The 25,242-nt window shown below is 38.8% G+C and overlaps 2 protein-coding genes across 4 annotated transcripts; one reads left to right on the top strand and one right to left on the bottom strand.

Annotated features, from left to right (window-relative positions):
* Positions 1 to 10: 10 nt before the first annotated feature.
* Positions 11 to 15,444, bottom strand: LOC128871902 (guanine nucleotide-binding protein-like 3 homolog). 2 transcript variants are annotated; one of them, XR_008456077.1, is made up of 7 exons: positions 15,331 to 15,444; positions 14,929 to 15,272; positions 7,392 to 7,927; positions 7,077 to 7,333; positions 3,511 to 3,912; positions 1,691 to 2,020; positions 1,340 to 1,465 (listed from the first exon to the last, which is right to left on the bottom strand). XR_008456077.1 is itself a non-coding variant. In XM_054114062.1 (6 exons), exons 1-6 carry the CDS (start codon positions 15,350 to 15,352, stop codon positions 1,296 to 1,298), a joined length of 1,731 nt encoding a protein of 576 aa, XP_053970037.1. In that variant the 5' UTR covers positions 15,353 to 15,443; the 3' UTR covers positions 11 to 1,295. The 2 variants fall into 2 exon arrangements, 1 of the variants encoding a protein (XP_053970037.1); XM_054114062.1 differs by lacking the exon at positions 1,691 to 2,020 and having other exon boundaries at positions 11 to 1,465; positions 15,331 to 15,443.
* Positions 15,445 to 21,546: 6,102 nt separating this feature from the next.
* Positions 21,547 to 24,704, top strand: LOC128871900 (30S ribosomal protein S11). Of its 2 annotated transcripts, XR_008456076.1 has the most exons (5): positions 21,547 to 21,865; positions 23,889 to 24,120; positions 24,181 to 24,246; positions 24,303 to 24,465; positions 24,552 to 24,704. XR_008456076.1 is itself a non-coding variant. In XM_054114058.1 (4 exons), exons 1-4 carry the CDS (start codon positions 21,672 to 21,674, stop codon positions 24,408 to 24,410), a joined length of 600 nt encoding a protein of 199 aa, XP_053970033.1. In that variant the 5' UTR covers positions 21,547 to 21,671; the 3' UTR covers positions 24,411 to 24,511. The 2 variants fall into 2 exon arrangements, 1 of the variants encoding a protein (XP_053970033.1); XM_054114058.1 differs by lacking the exon at positions 24,552 to 24,704 and having other exon boundaries at positions 24,303 to 24,511.
* The last annotated feature ends 538 nt before the right edge of the window (positions 24,705 to 25,242 follow it).

Here is a 25,242-nt window from a genome sequence, read left to right as displayed (position 1 = left end):
CAGACGTTAATTTCTGTGGCATATTATTACGGATGTTTTTATTTCAAATGCGCATACCAAGCAGGACACATTAAACAGGTAGCAGAAGTAGAGCAAAAAGAAGAGCAATGCATTTTGTTTTTGCTTTTGGTCCCTAGAATGTCAAAATCTATAAACAAGGATTGACAGATCAGAGTAACCCTAACAAAATTTAACAATTTACAGGCCAAATAAATACAAAAAAATCACAATTTGCAAAATGTATTGTACATTGCTCCTGCAACCTATTTAATGTGCCTTGGTATCAAGTCATATGTATTAATACATAAAAAATAAGCATGTGTGTATGTACAAAATACTTTAAACTAGATTACTGATTATTCTCATGTACGTACATACTACATATGTAATATTTGTATTATTCTTATAATCAGTATTTGTTTCTATATATTTATGTTTTGATACATACAAATAATGGAAGTGTTAATTTTTGTCACTACACGCGAATTTTCTGATAGCTAGGGGATGCAGAGTAAGATGTACACAAAACTGACTATCTGTAGTGGGAAAACCCAGTCAGTTTAAAATTAAAGTCCAAAAATTTACCAAAAATAATTTATAGCTTTATAGACTAATACTTTTTAAAATAATGGGTTAGCGATAAATAAGTACATGAATCAAAGTACATAAAATATTTTATTTAACAAAATAAAACTTATAGAACTCACTAGGGGTACTCCCGCTAGTTCGTTACTTTGGCGATTTATTAATTGGCAATTTGACGAATGTGCTTTGCTGTGAACGACCATAGAATTTTGACTACACCTTTTGACATTTGAAACTAAAATTTTGTGACTGGCCAAGCTTACCATCGCGCCGCTTCATTACTTGGCGCTTAGGCGTCCTCTTCGGATACATAATTTTTTATGTATTTTCTCTGTAAAAAGTTTTTTTTCATTTTACCTTGACTTCTTAAGGACCAAGAACAGACACTCGTAGATCGAAAATCTATGCAAAAGAAATATTCCTGCTTTCATTATACATACAATTGTTTAGAGTATTATTCTTTGACAACCCATCATTTTAAGATGTAGGTATTACTCAACCAAGTTTTATATAATTTTTGGCCAATTTTTGGGATTTAAGTCCAAAGACCAATGCGGATGTCTGTTTTTTTTTTTAATCCCAAGCTATCCGAAAATGCACGGGGGTGACAAAAATAAACTCTTCTGCAAATACGATACAACTTGTGTCCTAACGTACAAGCATTTTAAAAATCCTTAATTTGAACTATATACATATGATTATTCATCCTTTTATTCCATTACATAGTCTTCGTTAAAGACATATTTATTATCAGTATTTGTTTCCAGGCTGAACCCATCAAGGACATCAGTTATTTGAGAAATTTTCTTTTCGCTGCGTGTATTCTGCTTCTTTCGTTTTTTAATTGCATCTTTCATGTTTTTATTCAGAGTTTGATTACCTAAAGAAATGAAAAAGAGTAATTCCTGTTAGTACAATACATTAATACTGTATTTTCATATTATAATTGTTTAACCAAAATTTTCTGGATTTCCATTGAAAAATCATTATGCGTATATACAATTCTAATCTATTACTATTTTTTATTATACTATATATACATATATACTATATATATACACATACATATATACTATATTATATATACATATATAAATGCGCTTACACCCTTTCTTGGTGTTTGGCTGAGTTGATCCTACTAGTTATTTGTGGTGTGCGTCTTGATGTTGTATGTTGTTCGGCAAATGGAGGGACCCACAGGTTTAAGCTGACTCCGAACGGCAAATATTTTTTGAGTCGCTTTTTCATAGCAGAAATACACTCGGAGGTTTGTCATTGCCTGCGGAGGGGCGACCGCTATTAGAAAAAACTTTTGGTGCTTCATGCACGTTTTAGCAGCTAATTTGTTTTTGTTTTTTTTCTTGCGATTTGGTGGTTTAAATGTGCCCAGCTTCTTTATTGTTGCCATGTTTTATTGTTCACAGCATTTATCAAACTATCGAAACAAACATTTATTAAGGAATATGATAAATCTACGTACGTACTATATATTTGAAGTACTATACTTTTTTGTAATGTAAAAAATTTTAATGTAATAGGACAATTATTAAGTTTTTACATTCTTGAATAATCATTTGCCCACTAATACATAACAAAATACATTTCTTCATTTTGCTTAAAACTTTCTCTTACTTATACAGAATTTACCGACATACTTAACACATGTTCAGTATGTGGGATGTGCGGGGCACCGCATGACACTAACCACCTCTTCACTAGTCCACAGCCGTTTTTATGGCCTGCCATTGGATGGGATAGAACAACAACGATGACCGATAGATTCCCTACATTGAGCAGAGTTTTGTAAACTGCTGCAAAAAGAACAACTGATGACCCCACCGCCCTAGTCACGTACTACATGAACGATAGAACGAAAATTACTCATGTTCATTAACTGTTAAAAAATAGCTTTGTTCATTTCGATATGAGAGATCCATTTTATTAATATATTATTATTAGAATTTTTAAATTTATAAAAATTAGAAATCTTTGGAAGAGCGGAAGAAACGAGAATTTAGGGACTGTTACTTGAAAATCTGTGTGAGCTCATTTGTGGCTTCATTTATTTGAGCTGGTAGCTCGTTAGGTTTGTTAATGCTCACGATGCGGCTTAACACCTTTTCATATATTTATTGAACCTTGTGGCAACTCTTTGTCAGCGACATTATCTGACTAAAAGCATTTTATAGCTACAATCAGAGACGTTAAAAGTTAACATACATTCTGTCAAAAAAGTACCGAAAATTGTTCAATAAAACTCAAAATAATTGTTTAATCATCGAAATTTATTTTGTCGCCTTCAAAATAGGCTCCATTCGAAGCAATACACCAATGCCAACGATTAGTCCAGTCATCTTCTTCTGCCCAATTGATGGTATAAAATGTTGCGAATTGATTCGTGAGGCATTCTAAGGTCAGGAGCTACCTCCCTCAAACTGAAATAATGGTTTTCCAGCACAATTTCCTTGACTTTGTCGACGTTTTCATCCGTTGAAGACGTTGATAGGCGACAAGATCGGGGCAAATCTTCCACGAGTTCTCGGCCTTCTGCAAAAGCCTTATACCACTCGTAGACCCGTGTTTTTGATGAAGCTCTAGCATAACTCGCCATAGGTTTTCTGCAACACTTTCAGCGATTTGGCACACGAAATCCCGTTCAAAACACAAAATTTAAGACAAATTCTTTGTTGGATATTTTTATCCATAGTGAAAATCGCAGAGCACACCAGCGGTTGACTGATATAATTCAATGCCAAAAACAAGCTAATTGACAGATCACGCTCAAACTCTGCGACACTATAGAGGACAGTTGTACCAACATTCCAGCAAAAGAAATTTAGACATAAGTATGTGTAACGCGCACTTTTTAAATGAACAATTCCCGATATTTTTTTGACAGAATGTAAAGTCTTAATCACATATTACCTTCTAAATTCATTGCAAGATCCTTTTTAGAATCATCAGAGTCTTTCATTTTACGTTTTTTGCTTGTAATTACACTTTCATTAATTACGACGTTCAAAGACTGCTTCAGTTCATCATCATCCAACGGCATTTGCAACTCCACAGGTCCACTTGAATCAATTCTCATAACTTCCTCATTATTGACATTAAAACTATTTAAAATGTCTGTCTCCATTGCATGGAAGTTATTCACATCAAATTCACGAGCATCAGAATGTACTATTGAGGCACTAACGTGGACCTCATCACCTTGCTCAGCTTCAGGCGGTTGTGTACAATATTTAATTTTACCACTATTCCAGTCGTTAAGCACACTGCGAGCTGCTGCAACGACATTTGGCACTCCTTTTTTCAAAAACTTTCCTGTAATTGTTAAGTAAATATGAAATATATTAATACATACCATTATACATATTATATTATATGTGTATATACTTGGCGCGAGCACCCTTTGCAAGGAGTTTGGCCGAGCTCCTCCTCTAATTTGTGGTAGACGTCTTGATGTCATTCCACAAATGGAGGAACCTACAGTTCTACGCCGCCTTACTTATATGTAAAGTACATAAAGTCGCAAAATATGTGTGTACGCAATAACTATGCTAGTCTCTCCTGGAAGGCTTTTCCAACATAACTTGAATAAACTTACAAAAGAAGCGTGTCTATAGCCGAAATGCGTGAATAAATCATACAATTTTCAAACTGCAAAAATGCAGCACAATTCTGCAATTTCACAGGTATTTACACCAATTATTTGCCAAACTCCACTAAGAGGGGGTAAGCAGCCAAAGCAAAGCTTAAAACTGTATACTCTCTGACTTTTATTCTTGTTATTGTGTTACTCACTATTCCTTCGTATATAAAAAGTGGGTACCATTGTAATGTAATTGGCTCTTACATCCTTTTTTGGCTGTTTGGCCGAGCTCCTCCCCCAATTTGTAGTGTGCGTCTTGATGTTACACAATAGAGAGACCTACAATACAATTTTATATCTCCTCCGAACGGCAGTGGGGTTTTATGAGGAGCTTTTTCATATCCGATGTTATACAAACAAACCAATAACGATTTAGAGATAGAGCTAAAAACCGTCACCGAGGAAGCTAAAACTTTACTCCATCTTTCGGGCAGCATACGGACTCCTCTAACAACTTGACTTGATCCATTATTGAGCCAGGTTGCGATGCTCTCTTAAGAAGTGACCCGCTCTCCAATTAGGACTGAGGGCATTGATCGAAACAAATGGTAATCCAAAGATGCATTGTCTGGGGAATACGGCGGGTGGGTTAAGAATTCCCATTCCCTCTAAATATTTCTGGAACGATTTAGCAACGTGTGGCCTGGCGTTGTCATGCAGCAAAATCAGTTTGTTATGTCTACCGTCCCATTAGGCCGCTTTTCTTTGAGAGCTCGATTCAAACGCATTATCGCCAGTGATGGTTTCAGATGGTTTAAGGCGTTCATAATAGAGACAACCTTCTGATCCCACCAGATGCACAGCATAACCTTTGAAACATGAATATTTTTTTTCGCTGTTGTTGTAGCAGTAATACAAGCCCCTTCAGTGTAAGGTATATCACCGGTCGTCTTCGTCTAGCTCATCTAAAGGTAGGCCCAGGAAAATGCTGTTTCGACAGGTTGGGGAGGGGTGTTAGATGAGTGGGTTGAGGGGCATGTGAAAAGGTGGTTAGTGTCGTGCGGGATGCCTTCACATGCAAACATATGTTTGGTATGTCGGGATCAATTCTGCATAAGTAGGAGTTTAACCTGCTGCAATATCCAGAACGTAATTGTGCCAATGTTACGCGGGTCTCACGGGGAAGCTGGAGCTCTTCATCTTCTATAGGTGGTGGTTGGACTCCGAATACGGCATTCGATGGTCGGGAACTTAGGAAGGTGGTGACGGTCTCCCGGTGAATGTCGATTATTGTCAGTCTTGGATCTCGTGAAACCTGCGGTAGCACCCTAACAGGAACTGTTTGCTGAGCAGTTTATTGTGCTCCATTACAGGGAGCATCTAACACATAGAACAGACCGTGCGGCAGACCAAGAGTTGCTGGTTTGTCCCCGCACTGGGGTTGGAGTAGTAGGGAAGGGAATGGGCTGTGTTGGGGGAGTTGTGTTGCACCGATAGGTGCATACCAAAGGTATGGGTTGTGGTGGCGGTTGGCCTATCAGGGGGGGTAGTAGCCGTTGAGGCATCGGACGCCTGTTAGCGGGAGTCACATACCGTATGGACCACTCCCTGTGTGACCTAAGTCGTGAGAAAATCTTAAGGTGGCTCCATGCCTTGCACTTATTGCACCTAACCGATTTGGAGTGCGCGTGGAATCGTTTATGGCATACGCAGCAATAGAATACCTCTGGCGCAGGGTTGTATTCAATAGCAGCCCTGAGGAGAAGTATTTGGAGCAAGATTGCTGGGGCGGCAGCACTTGGTCGGGAAAAACCCGAATCATTCCGGCTACCATGAGAATGTTTTCGCTGTTGTTATTGTTGTTGTAGCAGTACCTTTGCCCTGTCAGTGTAGCGTCGGTCATCATCACCGGTCGTCTTCGTCTAGCTCATCTAAAGGTAGGCCCAGGAAACTAGCTGTTTCGACGGGTTGGGTCTAGAGGGAGAGGGGTGTTAGATGAGTGGGTTTTAATGGTGCATGTGAAAAGCTGGTTAGTGTCGTGCTGGGTGCCTTCACATGCTAAACATATGTTAAGTATGTCGAGGTCGATTCTGGATAAGTAGGAGTTTAACCTGCTACAGTATCCAGAACGTAATTGTGCCAAGGTTACGCGGGACTCTCGGGGATGTTTTCGCTTTCGATGGACCTGGTTCAGCTGGCAGGCTCTAACTTTTTGGACGCTTTCATAATAAATTCATTTTTCATCGCCAGTGACGATACAGTTCAGATAACCTTTTCTTTTCTGCCGTTCGAGAAGCATCTCACACGTTACCTAACGTCTCTCGATATCCCTCTCCACTCTTTACAAGTTGTATTTGAAAGAGCGTGATTACCGTAAATATTGATCAATATACGACACGTTTCAGCTGCAATTTTCTTGAAAAGGTAATAATGAAACATGACTTCCCGCAAATGCTGTTTTTTCGGGACGAACGTAGACATTTTTGACGTCAGATAAAAAAGGAGCTCTCAAATATAATATACACCTGCAAATCACCAGTATATTACTAGAGCGAACACAAAAATAGTATCAGCAGCGAACCTCTTTTACGAGGGCGGAAACTTTTCCCATACCCAATATTTATATTATATACAATAATATTGATTTTTGTTAATTGTGTGAACTTATAACAAAAAAACCACCACATGGACCACTCTGTATTTTGCGTGAAAGGCAGAGCAACACATATTAGTACCAGGTGAAGCAAAATTAATCATCCTATCGGAAGATTTATAATTTTTGCAAATTGTGTCATACATTAATCATATTTGGCACTTGTAAGCTAGACAACTACAGTATGCAAATATACATGCAATTGAAAATGAAAAATTAAGATCTGCAGATACATTTACTCACCCATACGAGCTGCTTTTTTCGCAAAAAATTCTTCAAAACTGTCATATTCGGTAATGTCATAGAGCTTGCAGAAATAATCTTTACTTGCTCGCTTAAGTACACTTTCAGCAACCGTAAAAGGATCCTTAAGATCTCCTACTCGTTGGGCGTTTTTTAGAACAACAGCCTCCGTATTATCTTTTCCAGAGTTTGTAAATACAATTCCTGGACAATCAATTAGTTTTATCTTCGAATCAAGTTCCACCTCCTGCATTACCCTTAAATTTAGAAAGAAATCTAAAAAAATTCAAATTTAACCTTATGATTTATGCTTACTTTGTAACACCTGGAGTGCAGCCGACGCAGCAAGTTTTCCCCCGAGTCAAAGAGTTTATTATAGAACTTTTTCCAACATTCGGTATGCCGACAACACCAACTCGAATTGACGTCTTAATTCCTTTATTACGACAATAGTTACCTAGCATCGACATTAACAATTCGGCTCCTACACATACGGAACCTTGCATTGCCTTTTCGGTATTTGTTTGATTTAGTTTTCGGCGTCCTAATTTTGAAGATTGATCTTGAGTTGACGCTTTAAAGGCAGTTACTGGACCAAAACGCCGGAAATACCGGATCCAACTATTAAGATTTTCACGTGGGACTAAATCGGCTTTGTTTAATATTAACACCAGCCTCTTGTTGCCTGGTGCAGATCGTACAGCTCGTTCAACCTCTAAACATCGAGTTCCAAGGGGATCACGAGCATCAACCACTTCCAAAATAACATCAGCATTCTGAACCACTTTTTTAAATTCTTTAAAGTACTGTTTCAATGACTGCTCCTTACTATTGGCAGAACAATATGTCTTCTATAAATATGAATAATAATATGTAAACTATTATCTGTAAGAAATTTGATTTGAGATAAAATTTTGCAAAACTACACATTTCAAGTTCAATAGAGAAAATGTTAGATAATAATGAGAAAATGTAAAATTATAGAGATAATGCGTAAATTGAAATTGATAAATTTAAGATAAAAATGAGAAAATATAAATCAAAATGAGAAAGTATTAAATTATATTGGGAACATAACAGTTAATAATGAGAAATATAAATTCATATTTGGAATATGTAAATTCAAAATAAGAAAAAGTTAATTCAGAATGATAATGAGTAGTATCATGTGCTCACTCGCCATTTGAAGATAGTTAAGTGGCTGGAATGTCCAATTGCCCTATTTGCATAGCTATTACTGTTAAGAACTTATTTTGCATACATTTGGTACCATATCTAATTAGCTTTTACTACTAATAATTTTTCGAAAGCAAAAGATTATTCGTTACATAAAAATTTAAAGAGTAAAGTGACAGTTCGACACGAGAAGACCGTTCAAACTGCCGCCACCAACACTTCAACGGTAAAGAGCCCTCATGCGAACACAACTTCCCCAACGACGCACAGCCCTCCTGCTCCTATCCCGTGTGTCAGACCAGGATCCCTCGGAACCTGACAACAGTCCAATGCAATTCTTGCAATGGCTGGTGCCACTTTCGGAGGTGCTCTGGGCCTGCGCACCACCCGTGAGTGGACACGCGACTTCGTTGCCCCCTGCTGCAGAGCTCTGCACCCGCAACCGCCCTCTGCGGCGCGGCCGTCCGTCAACGTCAGGCTACCACAACTCTTGCGAAATGCACAGCAGGACCAACGCAGACAACATCACGCGTCCCTCAGTCCCCGAGTTACGATCACACTCCCGAGGAGTTTTAAACTCTTACAACTGAACTGTAACCGACTTACGAGTAAGATTGATAGTCGACTTTATGAGCCTGGCGGGAGCAACACGTGGCCACATACCGTGTGGACCACTCCCTGTATCTTAAGGCCTGAGCAGAACTTAAGATGGCTCCACCCGTTGCACTTAGTGCACCTAACCGAGGTAGAGTTCGGGTGGAGCCGTTTGTGGCAAATGCTGCAATAGAATACTTCTAGTTGCGTATCTTCAAGAATTAGGAAGTCTTTGTAATGGAGCCAGTGGTATCGTAGGCATACTCCTGCTGCCATGACTTGCATATTTTAAGACGTATTTGCCGTAAAGCATAGCTTAAAGGAAATTCAGTGTATACTAGATCGACTCCTTGATTTGTATTTTCTTTTGCCTGCTCATCTGGGCGCTCGTTTCCTTCAATACCGATATGTGATTTGACCCAGTAAAAGTCAATTCTGTGTCCCTGGCGAAGAAGGTGCAGGTGCTGATGAATTGATGCAATTAAGGGATTATGATTGCTCCGATTTTGGATAGCTTCCAAACAAGAGCGACTGTCGCTATATATGACTAGTTTTTCCATTTTCAATTCTTTCTGAGCCCACTTCAGTACAGCGTCAATTGCTAGAGCTTCAGCCTGGCATATGTCATGTAATTTAAATTTACGTGACGTCCAGTCGTCATCCCTTGGGGAGTCTGTTATCCCTAGAGGGTGCATCGCCGGGTGGTGGATATGGAAACACCTCCCAGATATGGAAGATAGGAGAGTAGGTCTCCCGCGAACCACACAGGCCGAAAACGTAAAGTTTGTTAAAAAAAACTCCCTCAACCCAAGGTGTGATGCGACCCGTGCCTCTTTGGTGGGGTTGGTCACCGCGTATGGCGACATGCGCAGCTCCCTGGGCGGGGCAGGTGACCGTACGAACCAGAATCATAAAAGCAAACAAAAAACAAAAATCGGGTAGTGGCGAAAAACAGACGGACAGTGACGGAAAGAGAGACGAACGCATTCACAGCATAGGACAGACAAACGGACACACATACTAGGCGACAGGACAAACGATCGGTCACCCATGACAAACTGGGGATCGGATCTTCCTCGGAGGATGAGCTCCTGGCCTCTAGCCAGGAAACAGTTGAGGGTAAAGCTGTGGGCCACAGCACGCCAACAACTATAAATGAACCGACAACATCCGCTAAAGCCATGGGGCAAAAGCGCGGTAATAATGGCCAATCAAGGTATAAGCTCTACCAGAAGTTTCTCGCATCCCAAAGATGAGGCTGACAAGGCAAGGTGTCAAAAGGTGGGGACGAATACCTGGCATTCCAAACCGCCCGAAAGACAGAGGCCAAAAAAAGCTAACCGTTTGCAAGACGAAAACAAGAGGGCAACAAAGAAGCACAAGATCTTAGATCAGGGTGCGATTGTCCCCAAACTTACCAAACAATTCAGTGAGGTGGCACGGCACCATCTTCAAATGGCACTGGTGGACGAAACTTCCAACCGCGGCAAACCTGTGCTTGGCAAATGGTCGGAGATTGAGGCGTGGTTGTCTCGCATAATCGTCGACCATGTCATGACGAACCCGGAGGGTCAATCGCCAGGTTTCGACTCGGTGGAAGTGGTTTGCGGTTGCAGGGTAATCAAATGTGATGGCCAGTACTGATTGCATTTCCTGACAAACGCGATTGGCGAAATTCACAACAGTTGGGAGGGCTTGAGGCTCAAGCTCATTCCAGCCAGCGGGATACCACGAAGGCCGAGGACTCACATCTGGATACCAAACATGGAGTTTGAAGCCAATCAATTAATTCCCTATCTCCAGGCTCAGTGCCGATGACCGATTGGTCGATCATCAAAGCGGAGGCTCCGCAGAAGCACAGCGTGTCGTTCCTTCTTCAAATCACAGAAGAGAACTTTGAACCACTGCAAAAAGTGGAAAATAAACTTCGGTTTGGGATACGGAAGGCCCAGCTGAAGATATTCCGTTCTGCGAATACGGAGGAGAAGCAGGATGAGGTCGACGGCACTGCTGCGAACTGCTGACTGGCATGCAATTAAATGACGCTGAACCTGGGAAAACAAACCAATAAAAAATGGTGTTAAAGGTTGTCCAAATTAACCTGCAGGATTCACAGACTGCAACGGACAACCTAACCGTTCTCCTAGGGGAAGAGAACGTTGACATAGCCTTAATCCAGGAACCCTGGGTGCGGAGCAACGAGGTGAAGGGGTTCCCGGAAAGAAACTACAATCTTTACTATAAGCGTACTCAAGGTAATCCTAGATCATGTATTGTAGCCAAAAAACACTTAAACATATTTTTAATCCCATCATATAGTTCACAGGATGTGACGGCCGTTGAGGTGGAAGCCGCTGACGGTGTCAGCATCACACTTGCATCCATCTATATGGCACATGATCGGCCAGCTCCGCCCGAGGAGGCTTGTGCTTGAAGGAACCTGTAACAAAATCCTTCTACTCGGATGTGACGTCAACGCGAGGCATGCGTTGTGGGGAAGCTCTGAGACAAACGATCAAGCTGAGTCTTAATATAATTTTATTATCAATATTTTTTTTTTATTTATCGGTATGTAACAGGGTAACACTCCCACTTTCACCTTCCCTACTACGGAGTACTTCAGAGGATGGGAGGAAGTGATTGATGTTACTTTACTGTCTGAAAATAGCTCAGTAAGAGAAGATAATTGGAGGATATCCAATAAAAAGTCCTTGGATCCTCTACGATTTGGATCTTAAGGTAGATCCACCCTCACCGTATCGAAATCCTTTAAGAACCAACTGGAAGAGGTTCAAAAATGCAGTAAACAAGAGGATAGGAAAGATTCCTATCCCTCAAATCACTCTCACGGATAAACCTTGCGAGTAGGGTCATAACACTGGAAAAGGCATTTAGTAGGACCTACAAAACGTCCTACCCTATAAAAGTTAGTAAAAAAACTTACCCTCTTTGGTGGAGCAGTGAGCTCTTAAAACTAAGGGAAAAATCTGGATCAACGTTTAACCTTAGCTACTCGACGGGAAATTGGGAATTGTACAGAGAAAGGAGACAGTACAAGAAGGCAATCAGGGCCGCCAAAAAAGAGAGCTGGAGGGAATTTTGTTCGTCAATCGAATCCACCAGGGATTCTGCTAGGCTCAGCCGTGTTCTTTCCAAAGACCATTCAATGGCTTCTTGGGTTAAGAAACTGATTGAACTTGGACTGCTACGGCAGAAGAATTGCTAGAACTTCTGCTAAACACGCATTTTCCGGGATGCAGCGCTCACGAAAGTGAGAGGAGAAATATTAGGCGGAGCCAATATAATCCACAGCATCTTGCAAATGAAATAATTACCAAGGAGAAAGTTGCATGGGCAATGAAATCTTTCTCACCTTTTAAATCTCCGGGGCCAGATGGGATCATTCCAAAGATGTTACAGGAAGCCTTGGATTGTATCCTACCATGGCTAGAGGAAATTTTTAAAGCGTGTTTAAACTTAGGCCATATTCCAGATAGCTGGAAACTAGTCAAGGTCGTCTTCATACCAAAAGTAGGTAGGAGAGGACATGAATCAGCGAAGAACTTCAGGCCAATAGGTCTTTCGTCTTTCCTGTTAAAAACTTTTGAAAGACATTTATATATACACCTCAGAAGCTCTTTGGAGGGCTCTGGTATATCAACTGCACAACACGCATACCTTAAAGGCAAATCTACGGAGACAGCGTTTCACGAGGTAATCCGAACAATAGAGGGCTCTCTAGAGAGCAAACATTATGCCATGGCGGCACGGATATAGAAGGCGCATTTAACAATGTTAGTACAGGTGCCATCCAACGTCCGTTGATAGACCTAGAGGTGGACAGTTGCATTAGTAACTCGGTCATCTCTATGCTAGAAACCAGGATCATCAAAGCCAATATGGGTAATATCAACATAACCAAGAAGGTTCACGGGGGCACTCCACAGGGGGGAGTATTACCTCCACTTCTTTGGCTATGTTCAGCAAAATCTTAATAAAACTTAATAGAGGTGGGGTAAAAGTGGTAGCGTACGCTTATGATGTGGTGCTAATGGTGTCAGGACTGTGTCCCAATACGATCAGTGGGATCATCCAAAGGGCGTTAGGCGAGCTTAACACTTGGGCCACAGGATGTGGCCTAAGTTTAAACCCTCGTAAACAGAACCCATGCTTTTTACCACTAGATACAAGGTACCAACTTTCACCCTACAAAATATCAACCGACAAACTCTTTCACTATCACCCAGTGCAAAGTACTGAGGGGTAATTCTGGACTCCAAATTTAGCTGGAAGTTAAACGTCGAAGAAAGGGTAAGGAAAGCAGAAATTGCTTTATATGCCTGCAAACGTATGCTTGGAAGAAGATGGGGTCTTCAACCTAAGCATACATTATGCCTGTATAAGGCGGTTATACGACAAATTTTATCGTATTCGTTCGGTAGTTTGGTGGAAAGCTCTAGGGAGAGATTACAATACCAAATAACTCGACAGAATACAAAGATCAGCCTGTGCAATAACGGTCGGTGCAATCAGATCATATCCTAGAGAGGCTCTCAATGCACTGACACACGTTATTCCAATAGACCTACATATAAAGAAGACGGCAACCATGAGTGCATTTAGGTTATATGACGCGGGTCACTGGAAAGAAATAACTTATGGTCACGCTAGTCTATTATTGAGACAAGCTGAGTTAATCACGGTGAGGACTAACTACATCGTCCCGATGGTAACTTTCAATATGAATTTTGCCACACTCTTTCCATCTAAGGAAGAATGGAATAAGGGATTCTCTCTAAACAACTTCGATACCACAGTCTATACAGATGGCAGTAAAATGGATTGTGGTGTTGGAGCTGGTATATTTTCCCATAGACCAGGAATTAAAAAATCGGTGTGTCTCCCTAATACCAGCAGTGTCTTCCAGGTGGAAGTACTGGCCGGCAGCACTTGGGGCAAAGACAAAGAACTGTTGCTTTCGACATTTAAGGCAATTGGCCGGCCGGTTCTAAACTATGCTGCGCCTGTCTGGTCGCTTGGAACTAGTGATTCGCAGTGGACAAAGCTTCAGACATGTCAAAATACCGCCATTCGGACAGCGACCGGGTGCCTCCTGATGTCACCCATCCAACATCTACACAACGAGGCACAAATGCTCCCAGTTGCGGAGCACAACAAATTGCTCAGCAAGCAGTTCCTACTGGGGTGTTACCGCAGGTTTCACCCCTGCAGACACCTGCTTGAGCCTGAGCCGCCTCCCAGGCACGTCAGGAGACACCTCCTTGACTACGCTGACGAACTCCAGGACAAAACTGACCGAAACCTACTGGACCAGACAGTATTTAGACAGTCAATAAACGACATTCACCGGGAGACCGTTACCACCTTCATGAACTCCCGTCCTGTGAATGCCGTAATCGGAGTCCAACCACCACTGATAGCAGATGAAGAACTCCAGCTTCCCCACGAGACACGTGTAACACTGGCACAATTACGTTCTGGATACTGTAGCAGGTTAAACTCCTACTTATCCAGAATTGACCCCGACATACCAAACACATGTCCGGCATGTGAAGGTACCCCGCACGACACTAACCACCTCTTCACATGCCCCCTCAAATCGACTCATCTAACCCCCCTCTCCCTCTGGACCCAAGAATGATATAAACATTATTCTTTGCATCATGCTCTGGACCCAACCTGTCGAAACAGCATGTTTCCTGGGCCTACCCTTAGATGAGCTAGACGAAGACGACCGATGATATACTTACACTGACAGGGCTAACTATGCTGTTAAAACAACAACAAAGCTTGTAGGCTACTAATCACGGATTTCTCTTTTAAGGGCAATATCGCTATTCTTTCGGATAGCCAAGCTGCAATCCAGGCACTGGACGCGGCTATAACAACCTCTAAAGTGGTGGAGTACAGTAGGACACATTACACTAGGACGTTTGCTTTTAGAAACAACTTTTTCTAGCACAAGTGTATATATATACAGATATATATGTAAATAGTTATTATAAACTCTATTTGAGTATCAACCATTTGGTTTGATTAGATAGCTTTTAAATAGATGTACCTCAACAACGTTATCTTCACCATGCGTTGCTGCATGCAATTCAACACGAGCATTTGCATCTTCCACCAAGTTCTGAAGACTTTTGAATTTGTTATCGTTTCGTTCACGTTTGTACGCTTCACGGCGGCGATTTCGTTCCTCTTCTTGTCTTTTTTTGGCTTCTTCAACTTCCTTTAATATTTCCTCTTTAAATGGACAAATATTTGGTATCTGTATAAGTTTTTGTTTCTTGCTTCCCTTCTTGGGATTCTTCTTGGCTTCCCGACGTACTTTCCGATTGTGCTCACGAACCTTTTTCTCAATCTTATGTTTCAGACGCCCAGTTTGTCGTTTGGACTTTTTGGCTGTAATGTGTAAAAATATTTATAATACATTTTATATTGTCTTATTCTATCTACACACTTTTCAATCTCTTCAGAGCCATGTTTACACGGGCAAATAAATTTCTCTCACTAAATGTATTATTACAGAAAGCCTTATTACAAAAACACCTTTCCACGTGATAATTGACAGAGTTGCAACAAAATCAGGTGTATAATACCATATTTACAATTGCCTTCTATATACCATATTCTTCTAGTTTTATAAATAAGAAGATACTATAAAATTGCATACTTAAAAGTACGATCAATAATTAGCAACAAATCCACAAAATTAATCTACCTGTTAACATATGACAGATACCTGCAAAATTCCTATATTTTGTAAAGAAAATCCCACCTTTCAAAAAGTTCTAGTTCAAGTTATTCGATTTCAAGATTTGTAAAACTTACCAACAATTCTTCTAGTTTGGTCATTTATATATAATTGGCGTGTACACCCTTTCTTGGATCAATAGTTTCAAGCCAGCTCCGAACGGCAGATATTTTTTATGAAGCAGAAATACACTCGGAGGATTGCCATTGCCTGTCGAGGGGCAACCACTATTAGGAAAAAACTTTTTCTTTATTATGGTGTTTCACAGAGATTCCAACTTCTCTGAATTCCTTTGCGGCTGCGGCGGCCTATTTTGGTTATTCCAACAAAAAGAAGTGCGGTCAGATACCCTAAAAATTAACAGTATAAAACACCATACATAGAAGATAATATATGAATAAATATACTAAATGTAGAACTTTATATAATGCATTTATATATATTGTTACTATAGCAAAGTTTTGCGTACAGACCGGCAACTATAGCAAAAGAGATGCAAGCCAAAAACATGAATTAGCCTTGATGGCAACAGCAAATAACGAGATAGGGCACGCTTTCTGGTCTACCGCTGGGTGAGTTAAAGGAAGACGACAGGTGACTAGTAAGGTGCTGCAATAACAGAACTTGCCAGACATGTATATAAGACGGGGTGCATACGCATGGGCAATTGGATTTTTTTTTTAATTTTAATTAAGCTTATACAATGTTAATAACTATTATATAAACTGGGTTGTCATGCAGCACTAGCATCAGAGGCTATCAGCTGTCCGGGAAGTATGAACGGTTTTAAATCCTTCGGAGTAGGTCGGCGACTTTTAGGAATCCATACATTGTTCTTATGTTTTTTTTCAGATGGGTTCATAAGAAGTGCGGTGGGGTCAGTTCCAGCGAAATTCTGTTGTCTTTTGGCATCGAGTCCTGGGCAGAAAGAAATTAGGTCGAGAACGCTTGTTGGGGCATTACAGAAGGGGCATTGGTTGGTCCGCCCCTTTTCTAAGAGATGAGCATGTGTGAGTATGATGTGTGCGATTCGGAGCCGTATAAAAAGTGTGAGCATGGTTGACGGTATGGATGAAGGGTAGTGAGATTTGATCCGGGTTGGGTTGATTCTGAAGTAATTATGATTGTAATCTATCCAGTCGAGAGCCAGCTTGGTGCGCCTTTTTTGGTTGACTAGGCGATATATGTCGCTCTTGATGAAGAGGCTGGATGTGACTGTCGGGATGAAAGTCGTGTATTTGGCCATTTTGTCTGCGTAGGTGTTACCGTCGATGCCGGTGTGGCTTGGTACCCACATTATCTTTATCTTATTTGGGTAAGAGATGAGATTGTGTCTAATGCAGCTGATGATGTTATTGGTATTATTGCCTTGATTGGTGGCGTGAAAACAGGATTGTCTATCGGTACAAATTATGTATTTTCCTGTATTTTTAGTCGCAATATTGCAGTAGCTTCCGCTGTAAAGATGGAGCAGTAGAGGAAAAGTAGGCCGTATAAAATTGGTTCATTTTTCTCGCTTACGACAGCGAAAGTAGTGTGTACTGCTTTGGAGCCGTCAGTGAAAATAAACCGCCAGTTATCTTGTTTGAATCGAACCAAGGATTCGCCGAACATAGCGTTGTAGACTGCGTTGGGAGTGCTGGATTTGGGCAAGAGCGCTAACTGATCTATAAATGGCGATTTTGAAACCAGCCACAGAGGGTTACGAGTTTACCTAAGAGAGGGTTTTTTAGTGGTAAGTTATTTTCTTTGGTGAATAAAGCGCATATGTAGATAGATGAGTAGAAACATTACGAAGCGTAAAGTAGGTGCCGTGGTTGAGCTTAGGGTAAAGTTTACAGATACTGTCCTCCATGTTGTCTTTCAAGAACGGTAGCCCCAATTCCGCCAAAATGCTTTTATAGGTGATGTGGGAAATGCCCGAAGCGCTCTGCGAATAGCAGTGTGATATGGCGCCGCAAGCATTTTTAAATTATTTTTTGCGTGATGATCGTAGATTTACAGAGCGTAGTTGATCACAGATAAGAGCTCTTACAACGTTGACCAGTAAAGCTTGACCAATGAACGAACGCATGGATGGCAGGTATTTTACAATGTTTGAGTTCGTTATCAGTCTATCTTGGAGGTACTGACAATGGTATTTAAATGAGTATTTGCTGTCTAATACAATTCCAAAAAACTTGAAAGTATGTGAGCATGGAATATTTGTATTGTTGAAAGTAAGTGTTGGGAAGCTACAATTATTTTTTTTGCAAATATGTAGTAACTTGGATTTAGTATAGGAAATGGAAGCGCCGGAGGAAGAGGACCATGAGGATAAACTGGAGAGAATTTCCTCGAAAGTAGAAACTGTCGAGTTAAGGCAAGAAAATTTTGAAAATAGAATAACGTCATCGGCATATGTTTGATGCCGAATATTGGGGAAGTTAGACAGGATAGAACTTATTTCGTCAAATGGTATGGTGAAGATAATGACAGATAGTGGTGAACCCTGAGGAGTGCCGTTATCAAGAGGTAGAGTGAGGGAGGAAATATTGGGAATAAGAACTTTGATTTTGCGTTTGGAAATAAAGGATTTAACAAAGTTGTAGATTCGAGGCCCAACCTTCCATTTGATGAGTTGCCTTAGGATGACCTGTATACCAATACGATCGAAGGCCTTTTCAAAGTCGAGTGAAAGTAACGAGAAATGGTTTTGTTGGATAAGGCATCAGATATGAATTGGTCTAGATGTAAGAGTGCATCGATAGTGCCTTGGCCCTTTTCGAAGGCTGCCTGATTTGGATGGATTTGATTGTTGGAATGAAGATAGCAGGAGAGCCTAGCAACGATTTTTTTCATAAGTTTTCTCAGGCAAGGGATTAAAGAGATGGGGCGGTAGCTAGAGAATTCACAAGCAGGCTTTCCAGGTTTCAATATGGGGATTATAGCGCTTGTTTTCCAAATTATTTTCTTAAATCCAGAGTTACGTCCGTGTTAAAGGAGCTCCACAATGGGTGAAGTGAAGGTCATCTGGGTATCACTTAAACGCTGAAGAAGAATAAGCAGCGGTTTTACTGGGTAAATTCCAGAGGATCAGTTGTCTAGTCGTGGGGGAAGTCGTAGAAGATTACAGCAATACAACGCGAACTCGCCGTTTGAGCAAAGGGCCATAGACGTTGTGGGTCCGTTTCCCACATATGATTATAGCAACAAATATGTGCTCATTGTTTTGGTAAGAAGTCAGAAGTTTACGATCTACCAAACCAAGAGGCCAAAATCATTGCTGAGTTTTTCGTGCAGAACTGGGTGACTCGGTTTGGAGTACCTAATGAGTTGTATTCAGACCAAGAAATCGGCGAATCATTTGGTACTTGTTTATAACCCACAAAGAAAGTAAGGCGCTTCTCCAAAACTGCAAGCGCCCTGAAAAGATTCATACAAAACGATTAACAGATTGAATAATGTGGTGTATCAAATATAAAAATACAAAACTTTATAGTCAAGCTAGTTCACCTAGAGAGATTGACTCCATCCTTGTCGAATAATTCGGTGCCTAATCGAGACGATCATATTTATCCAATTGTTCTTTCATCCTTCTCGCTCAAAACCATTTAGATCCTGATTGACCTACATCGACAGTTCGAAAATAGTCAATATTGGAATATTTCCCGTAGAATTATTTGCCAATATTTGATAAATCTTGAATTTTTGTCATGTCGAATGGTCGCGGCTCCGTACATATGTATGCATCAATATATGTATGTAAATATGTCTTCTAAATGCTGGGCAGCCGCAGCTGCTGTGCGTTGAGTGCGCGCATGAGCGTACAGTAAGCTACAGAAAAAAGCTTATAAAAAAGTTCTGTGTCGGACCAGGAGAAAATTTCGAAACAATTGCTTTATTCTCTCTGATAGTAGGTAAATAGTTAATTAGTATAATACTTTACGTATGTAGTTCTTCAATTGATAAAAATTGCACAAAAACATATGCATATAACTATCTGCGAGGTTGGAAACTTACTCTGAAATCAGAGTATTTTAAGGTTACTGTACATATTTGAAAGTTACTGTACATACAATGCTGTGCCTATGAATGTGCGCTGGATTTCTTGAGAAGTTTTAGAGAATCGTAATATTTTTTTCTGTGGTAAGAGCACATACCATCATATATATATATGCGCATATGAATATAAATTCACATATTTAAATTTGCATATGCTATCTTCCTGAGTGCCTGGTAATGAATCAATTCTCTATGAAGGATTTGATTTGGTTGAAAGGAATTAAACAAAGGTTACAGAAGATGCCTTAGACAGACATAATATATGTATGACATATATATTTGGATGATTTCCTCTTTTTAAGTCGCTTTCGATCTTAGCATATTTTTTTATGATAAAGTGCCTGTAGCTAGCCTACAGCGCTAACATTCTTTCTAATACATCATATATAAATAAACATGCATACATACAATTTCGCGCAATTTGCATAAAAAAACCAAGGAGAACAAATCCGTAAACATGCATAAAAATCATTTCATGTCAAATGAACAAATCTATTCTGTACACAAGCAAATGTAAACTACATTTTTTCACACTTGCGTGTCACTCTCTCCCTCTCATTTCTCTCCGGCAGCCATATTAATTGATTTCCTACTGTTAGCTTGTGGTGAAGTAATTTCTGAGTTGAATTTTTTACCCGTGTTTCGTTAGAGCCCAAAATGAGGAACGGGCCGGGACTGCGCCTTCTCTATTGGCCTCTGGTGACGGTCAAGCATTGTTTGACAAGAACTTTATATGTGTGCGTGTCGGGTGCTTGACGCTAATATCTAAAATTTTTGATTTTTACCGACAACAAGTATGTGTGACACGACGCCACCCGACTGCACTAACACATATAAAGCTCAGTCAAGCATGCTGTATCGTCACCAGAGGCCATATGAATTTACATTCTCTGGATAAGTCAGGGAGTGGTTCAGAAACAACCTTTATAAATCCCAATTGTTCCGGAAATAATAGTTTGGTAATTATTTGCCTTCAAATTGCCCTCGGGAACTTCACTATAGTTTGGCACATTATTAATATATATTTTTATAAACTTGACTTAATTTCACAAAATATATACTCACACGCGAGTTTTTACTTATTTTTATACTTGTACCCGAATAAATGCAAATGCATTACCCATATAATCACTTTCCAATTTTAAACACGAATAAGAATTAATTGGAATTGACAACAGTTAGTGTTGCCGTATGCCGGCAAATAAAAATAAAAATATGAACCAAAATAAAATATTTCAGTGGAGTGTTGATGATGGGGATGGAGGTTATTGTACCTCCTTACAACACACACGCATAGGACGTTTTAATTTGGGTTCAATGGTTTTAACGTGGAAAGCAGTTCTATGCAAAAATACTGTCGATGGCTAGCCGGAGCGTTATTTTTTTGAAGCGCGGCTGAATTCTGCCCACCGAAAAAAGGTCTAAGCAAAAATTCTACATATTTACAAAAACCCTTCTAGATGACGCTCCTGTAAAATTCAATTTTATATGTTTATATTTAAAAAATGTTTCTCAATTCTACAGGAAAGCAAAAAATATTCTAGATTTATAAGCTGAATGAAGCTGCATCCGAAGTTAGTTCTTATTTCAGATGTCAGGCAACACCAACTTTTCGCTAAATTACACAACTTTAACAATAAATTACTTAAAAACTACAAGCCTTCGGAGGGCACGGTTTTCTGTTTTAAAATGGTGATACACCCCTCTATCCCCCCTTACAACCTATTTTTTCAAAGCATGTTTCAGTATACTAAATTTTTTCTGATTATTGTCAAATTACAGCTGAAGGAAGAACTTACATATATACAAATGCTCTTTCTTTGACAACCAGCCATCACCTACATGTTGTAAAGATTCGCAGCGTGCTGCTCATTGTGCCTTTGTGTGAACCTAATATTGTGATAAGCGAAGAAAATCGTCAATTATTTATCGATTTTTTTAATTGTTAAGACTTGACGTAACTTTCCTTTGATAAATATTACTTATTCTAATTCGAGCAAAATATGTTGCGAAGATCAATAACTTCGTTGTTCGATAGGACAGTTGGCCTTCTCAATAGAAAACAACTATGTGAAATACATACAACAATAGCTTTGCTAAAAGTAGAAGACCGGAAGGGTATGATGGCTTCATTACCGGATAAGGATGAAGGCACAGCTGGTGAAAAATCAATAGATATAGATACCCTCATTCACAAGTAATTATACTTAGTTATATTTCTATATGTATTTATGTGTAAAGTAAAAGTAGTTATGAAGAGAAGTAGGAGACCCCACTTGTTAAAAATGCAGCAAAACTTTCCTTTACACCCACGTTGTATTTGGTTGGCGAGCGCAGGGGATTGAGACAAACTTTTCCAGTTATTAAAGTCTTAACATAGAGTTCCTATAAAACCGTAGGAAACCCAGACAAAAATTACGCTATTTTAATTTTTCATGGATGCGCTCATTGTATGGAATAATATTTTCAGTGTTAGTCATATATTATATAAAAAAAAATATCAAATCAAAGTGTGTGGAAACTGTAATATGTGAATGTGCGTTAAAATATACGGCTGTGCTTTCCATTTCTACCACGATATATTTGCTTATAATGTCTAAGTGCGTGGACCGAATTTAAAAATTATAATACGCAAATGTAGTCACTATATCAGCCTTTTGATTTATATTACTTTTTATAAATTAAAATTAAGAATTAATAGCAATATTTAACGTTAAAAGTGCATCTTTTTTGCATAAGCTTGAAAAAATGCCCTATTACAACCGCTTATTTCACTTAAATACAAACACAGAAAAGTAATAAAATCACTTATAAACATTCTTTATTACATTAAGATTCGATTTAAAGCTATTTTTACTAAATAATACTCCAAATTCTATTAAAATTCTATTATTACAAATGGTCTTCCAACCGTTTGTAATACCGTGCAGAATAAATTTGAGGAGCGAACTGTCAAACGAACGATGAGAGAGAGAAGAACAAAGCGAAATAAGAAAAACCCAGTCAACCAAAAGGGAACAATTCTTTTATTATTATTTTTATTATTTATAGGGGCGCTTTTTTGATTTCAAATATACATATAGGGATATTACAAAAACAAATATTTTTACAAATACTGAAAATTTATAATGGTATGACCTTGCTCTTTCTAATGGGCGTGGTGGGTGGTAATGAGCAAACTACTCATTTTTATCGTCATACAGTTCTCAGCAGTAATGATCAAACTACTCGTGTTTGTCTTCATTACCGCATAAAGCACACAAATAGAAAATTAACAATTTTATTTTTACAAACGAAATGTTTTATTTAAAAAAGTTTAGGTATCTTATTGTATAAAAATAATATTGCAATACACTACTTAGTGTTACTATTTACATTTTCTTGTTAATATGTACTTTTTTATATACCTATCCTACTCTATTAGCAAACATTTTTTTATTAATATATTTTTTCTGGTTACTCCTATTGTGGCTTAAAGTTATATGTTTTGGAATTGAATTTCCTCTTATGATGTTCCTGCGAAAATATCTAATAAATGAAAAAATTGTTAACAACTCGTAGATACTCTTCTTTTTACTATGTACATAATACTAACCAAAGAGGAGTTCAATCACCTTAAGTCCAACAAGTGAAACCTTGCCAATCTTCATATGGAAGAAAAGTGTTATTTTCACATTATACTAGCTTTAATGTTATTATGTTACCATTGTGTCAGCTTTATTTTTAAGCTTGGCTTCAAAAGCCTGCTCTAGCTCCACCGATAACCTGGGAATTATGCCAGCTAATTCTGCGGTCATCAACACTGGCTTCGATAAGAAAGGAAAAAATTTAGATATCAAATAAATATAATCCAAAATCAGAACCGAAGTTTTTCATTTGTTAAGAAATTACAGCCAAATAAAATCGGGTAACCACTTTTGCGCCACATTGAAACTGGCTATTGATGCTGTAATAACCCTTCAGATTCATGCATGCAATTTTAATTTATATAAAAAATCGTCGAACTACTTTAAAATTATCTATTAAAATTTTCAGCCTAAAAATTCATTCTATACATTATAGTAAAGCACAAAGTCTTATGACACCAAAATAGCGTACGAAAAAAACTAATATACGGCAAGGAATGATTCCTAACATATAATAGAAGTAATATTATTAAATGAAAGATTATTCAAATTAACATACATGATTTGATATTTTTAATGCTCTATATTCGACAGAAAAGAAAAATTCTTCCCAGATGATCAAACCTCGCAACAATTATTTAATGGAATTCCGTTTGCTGAGTTGCCTGTTTGCAACATTCGTGTATCTCCTAACAACACTATAATAAGTGTTACGGATAGCAAGGGTGTTCCTAGACTTATACGGTCCTGTGGCATTGAGGGCTTTAAAAATACTCGAAAAGGCACAAATATTGCTGCCCAAGCTACTGCAATAACTATAAGCGAAGTGAGTAGGCGGTAAATTTCAAACGATTTTCAGGCAATAAGGTTTTTTATTTACTTATAGAAAGCCGTAGAACTCGGTTGGAAGACCGTTCGAGTAAAAGTGCGGGGATTGGGGCCTGGTCGAATGGTAACACTTTATAAACAGTATAATTTGTTTGTACATTAATTTTTCTATAATTACAGTCAGCCATTAAAGGGCTTCAAATGGGTGGACTTAACATTGTTTCAATTACTGATGCAACACCTGTATCTTGGAACCCTCCGCGTGCAAGAAAGCAGAGAAGCTTATAAAAAGGACAGTTTTAAAATATTCCATCTTCAGCACAAAAAATATGATACTTGATTTGTAAGAAAGAAAAATATTTCTGAAAGAAACGTGAAACCAAGCTTAATTTTTGTTTCTTTATCTGAACTAACCTGGACCGAAAATAGTTGATGGTGCTGATTTTCAACAAAGTGCCAATGTTTCAAAATGCTTTAAAAGGAGAAATGTTACAAAAAGGATCAAAAAAAAATTAATACTTAACGCTTTATACATTTTTTAAACGCATTTTTTTAATTCCTAAAATCTATTATGCATATTGTACAATACTACTTTGCCCGCAAGTACTGAGGGGACTGTCGCGCCCTTGTGAATACCCTAAATACTTAACATCAAAAGGTTCACGCAATCTTTCTTCAAGTCTGTTCTAGCTTCTTTGCAGACCTCTGGTGTATATCCTTCCTATAAGTTTAGCTTGAGAACTTATACATATACATATATATATATATATATATATATGGGGCATTCTTCGCCAACCGGACACCCCCATCTGCCCAGAACAGTTTTTATAAAAAAAATGTTTCCCTATGCCGAAATAAAAGCTTATGTCATGTACTTTAATTTGTCATGTGGCACTTTTTAAATATTCAAGATGGACGACGAATATTGACATGATGCTCGAGGGTTTCTGGGTTCGCTGCTGAATATAAATATTGAAGGAAATTGCTGAAATTGGAATTTTTTTTTCATAATACAGGATTTTTTTCACAGTAAAACTTTTTTTTCTTCTGGAGAATTGGAAAATCTTTTAATAATCACTTCCTTTTTGTTTGAGATTTGGAAGGAATGGCTTTTTAGTAT

Source organism: Anastrepha ludens, chromosome 2, assembly GCF_028408465.1.
Source record: "Anastrepha ludens isolate Willacy chromosome 2, idAnaLude1.1, whole genome shotgun sequence".
Classification (NCBI taxonomy): domain Eukaryota; kingdom Metazoa; phylum Arthropoda; class Insecta; order Diptera; family Tephritidae; genus Anastrepha; species Anastrepha ludens.
The sequence above is the reverse complement of the archived record's forward strand: the minus strand, read 5'-3'. Positions and strand labels throughout refer to the sequence as shown.

What these genes read in the sequence shown, in the direction of transcription:
- LOC128871902 (XM_054114062.1), bottom strand. Translation starts at nt 15,352, where the DNA reads ATGGCTCTGAAGAGATTGAAAA. An exon ending in TGCACTCCAGGTGTTACAAA is followed by an intron (nt 7,334 to 7,391) that starts GTAAGCATAAAT and finishes TCTAAATTTAAG; the next exon opens with GGTAATGCAGGAGGTGGAAC. An exon ending in GAAAAAAGCAGCTCGTATGG is followed by an intron (nt 3,913 to 7,076) that starts GTGAGTAAATGT and finishes TAACAATTACAG; the next exon opens with GAAAGTTTTTGAAAAAAGGA.
- LOC128871900 (XM_054114058.1), top strand. Translation starts at nt 21,672, where the DNA reads ATGTTGCGAAGATCAATAACTTCGTTGTTCGATAGGACAGTTGGCCTT. An exon ending in ATAGATACCCTCATTCACAA is followed by an intron (nt 21,866 to 23,888) that starts GTAATTATACTT and finishes TATATTCGACAG; the next exon opens with AAAAGAAAAATTCTTCCCAG. An exon ending in GATTGGGGCCTGGTCGAATG is followed by an intron (nt 24,247 to 24,302) that starts GTAACACTTTAT and finishes CTATAATTACAG; the next exon opens with TCAGCCATTAAAGGGCTTCA.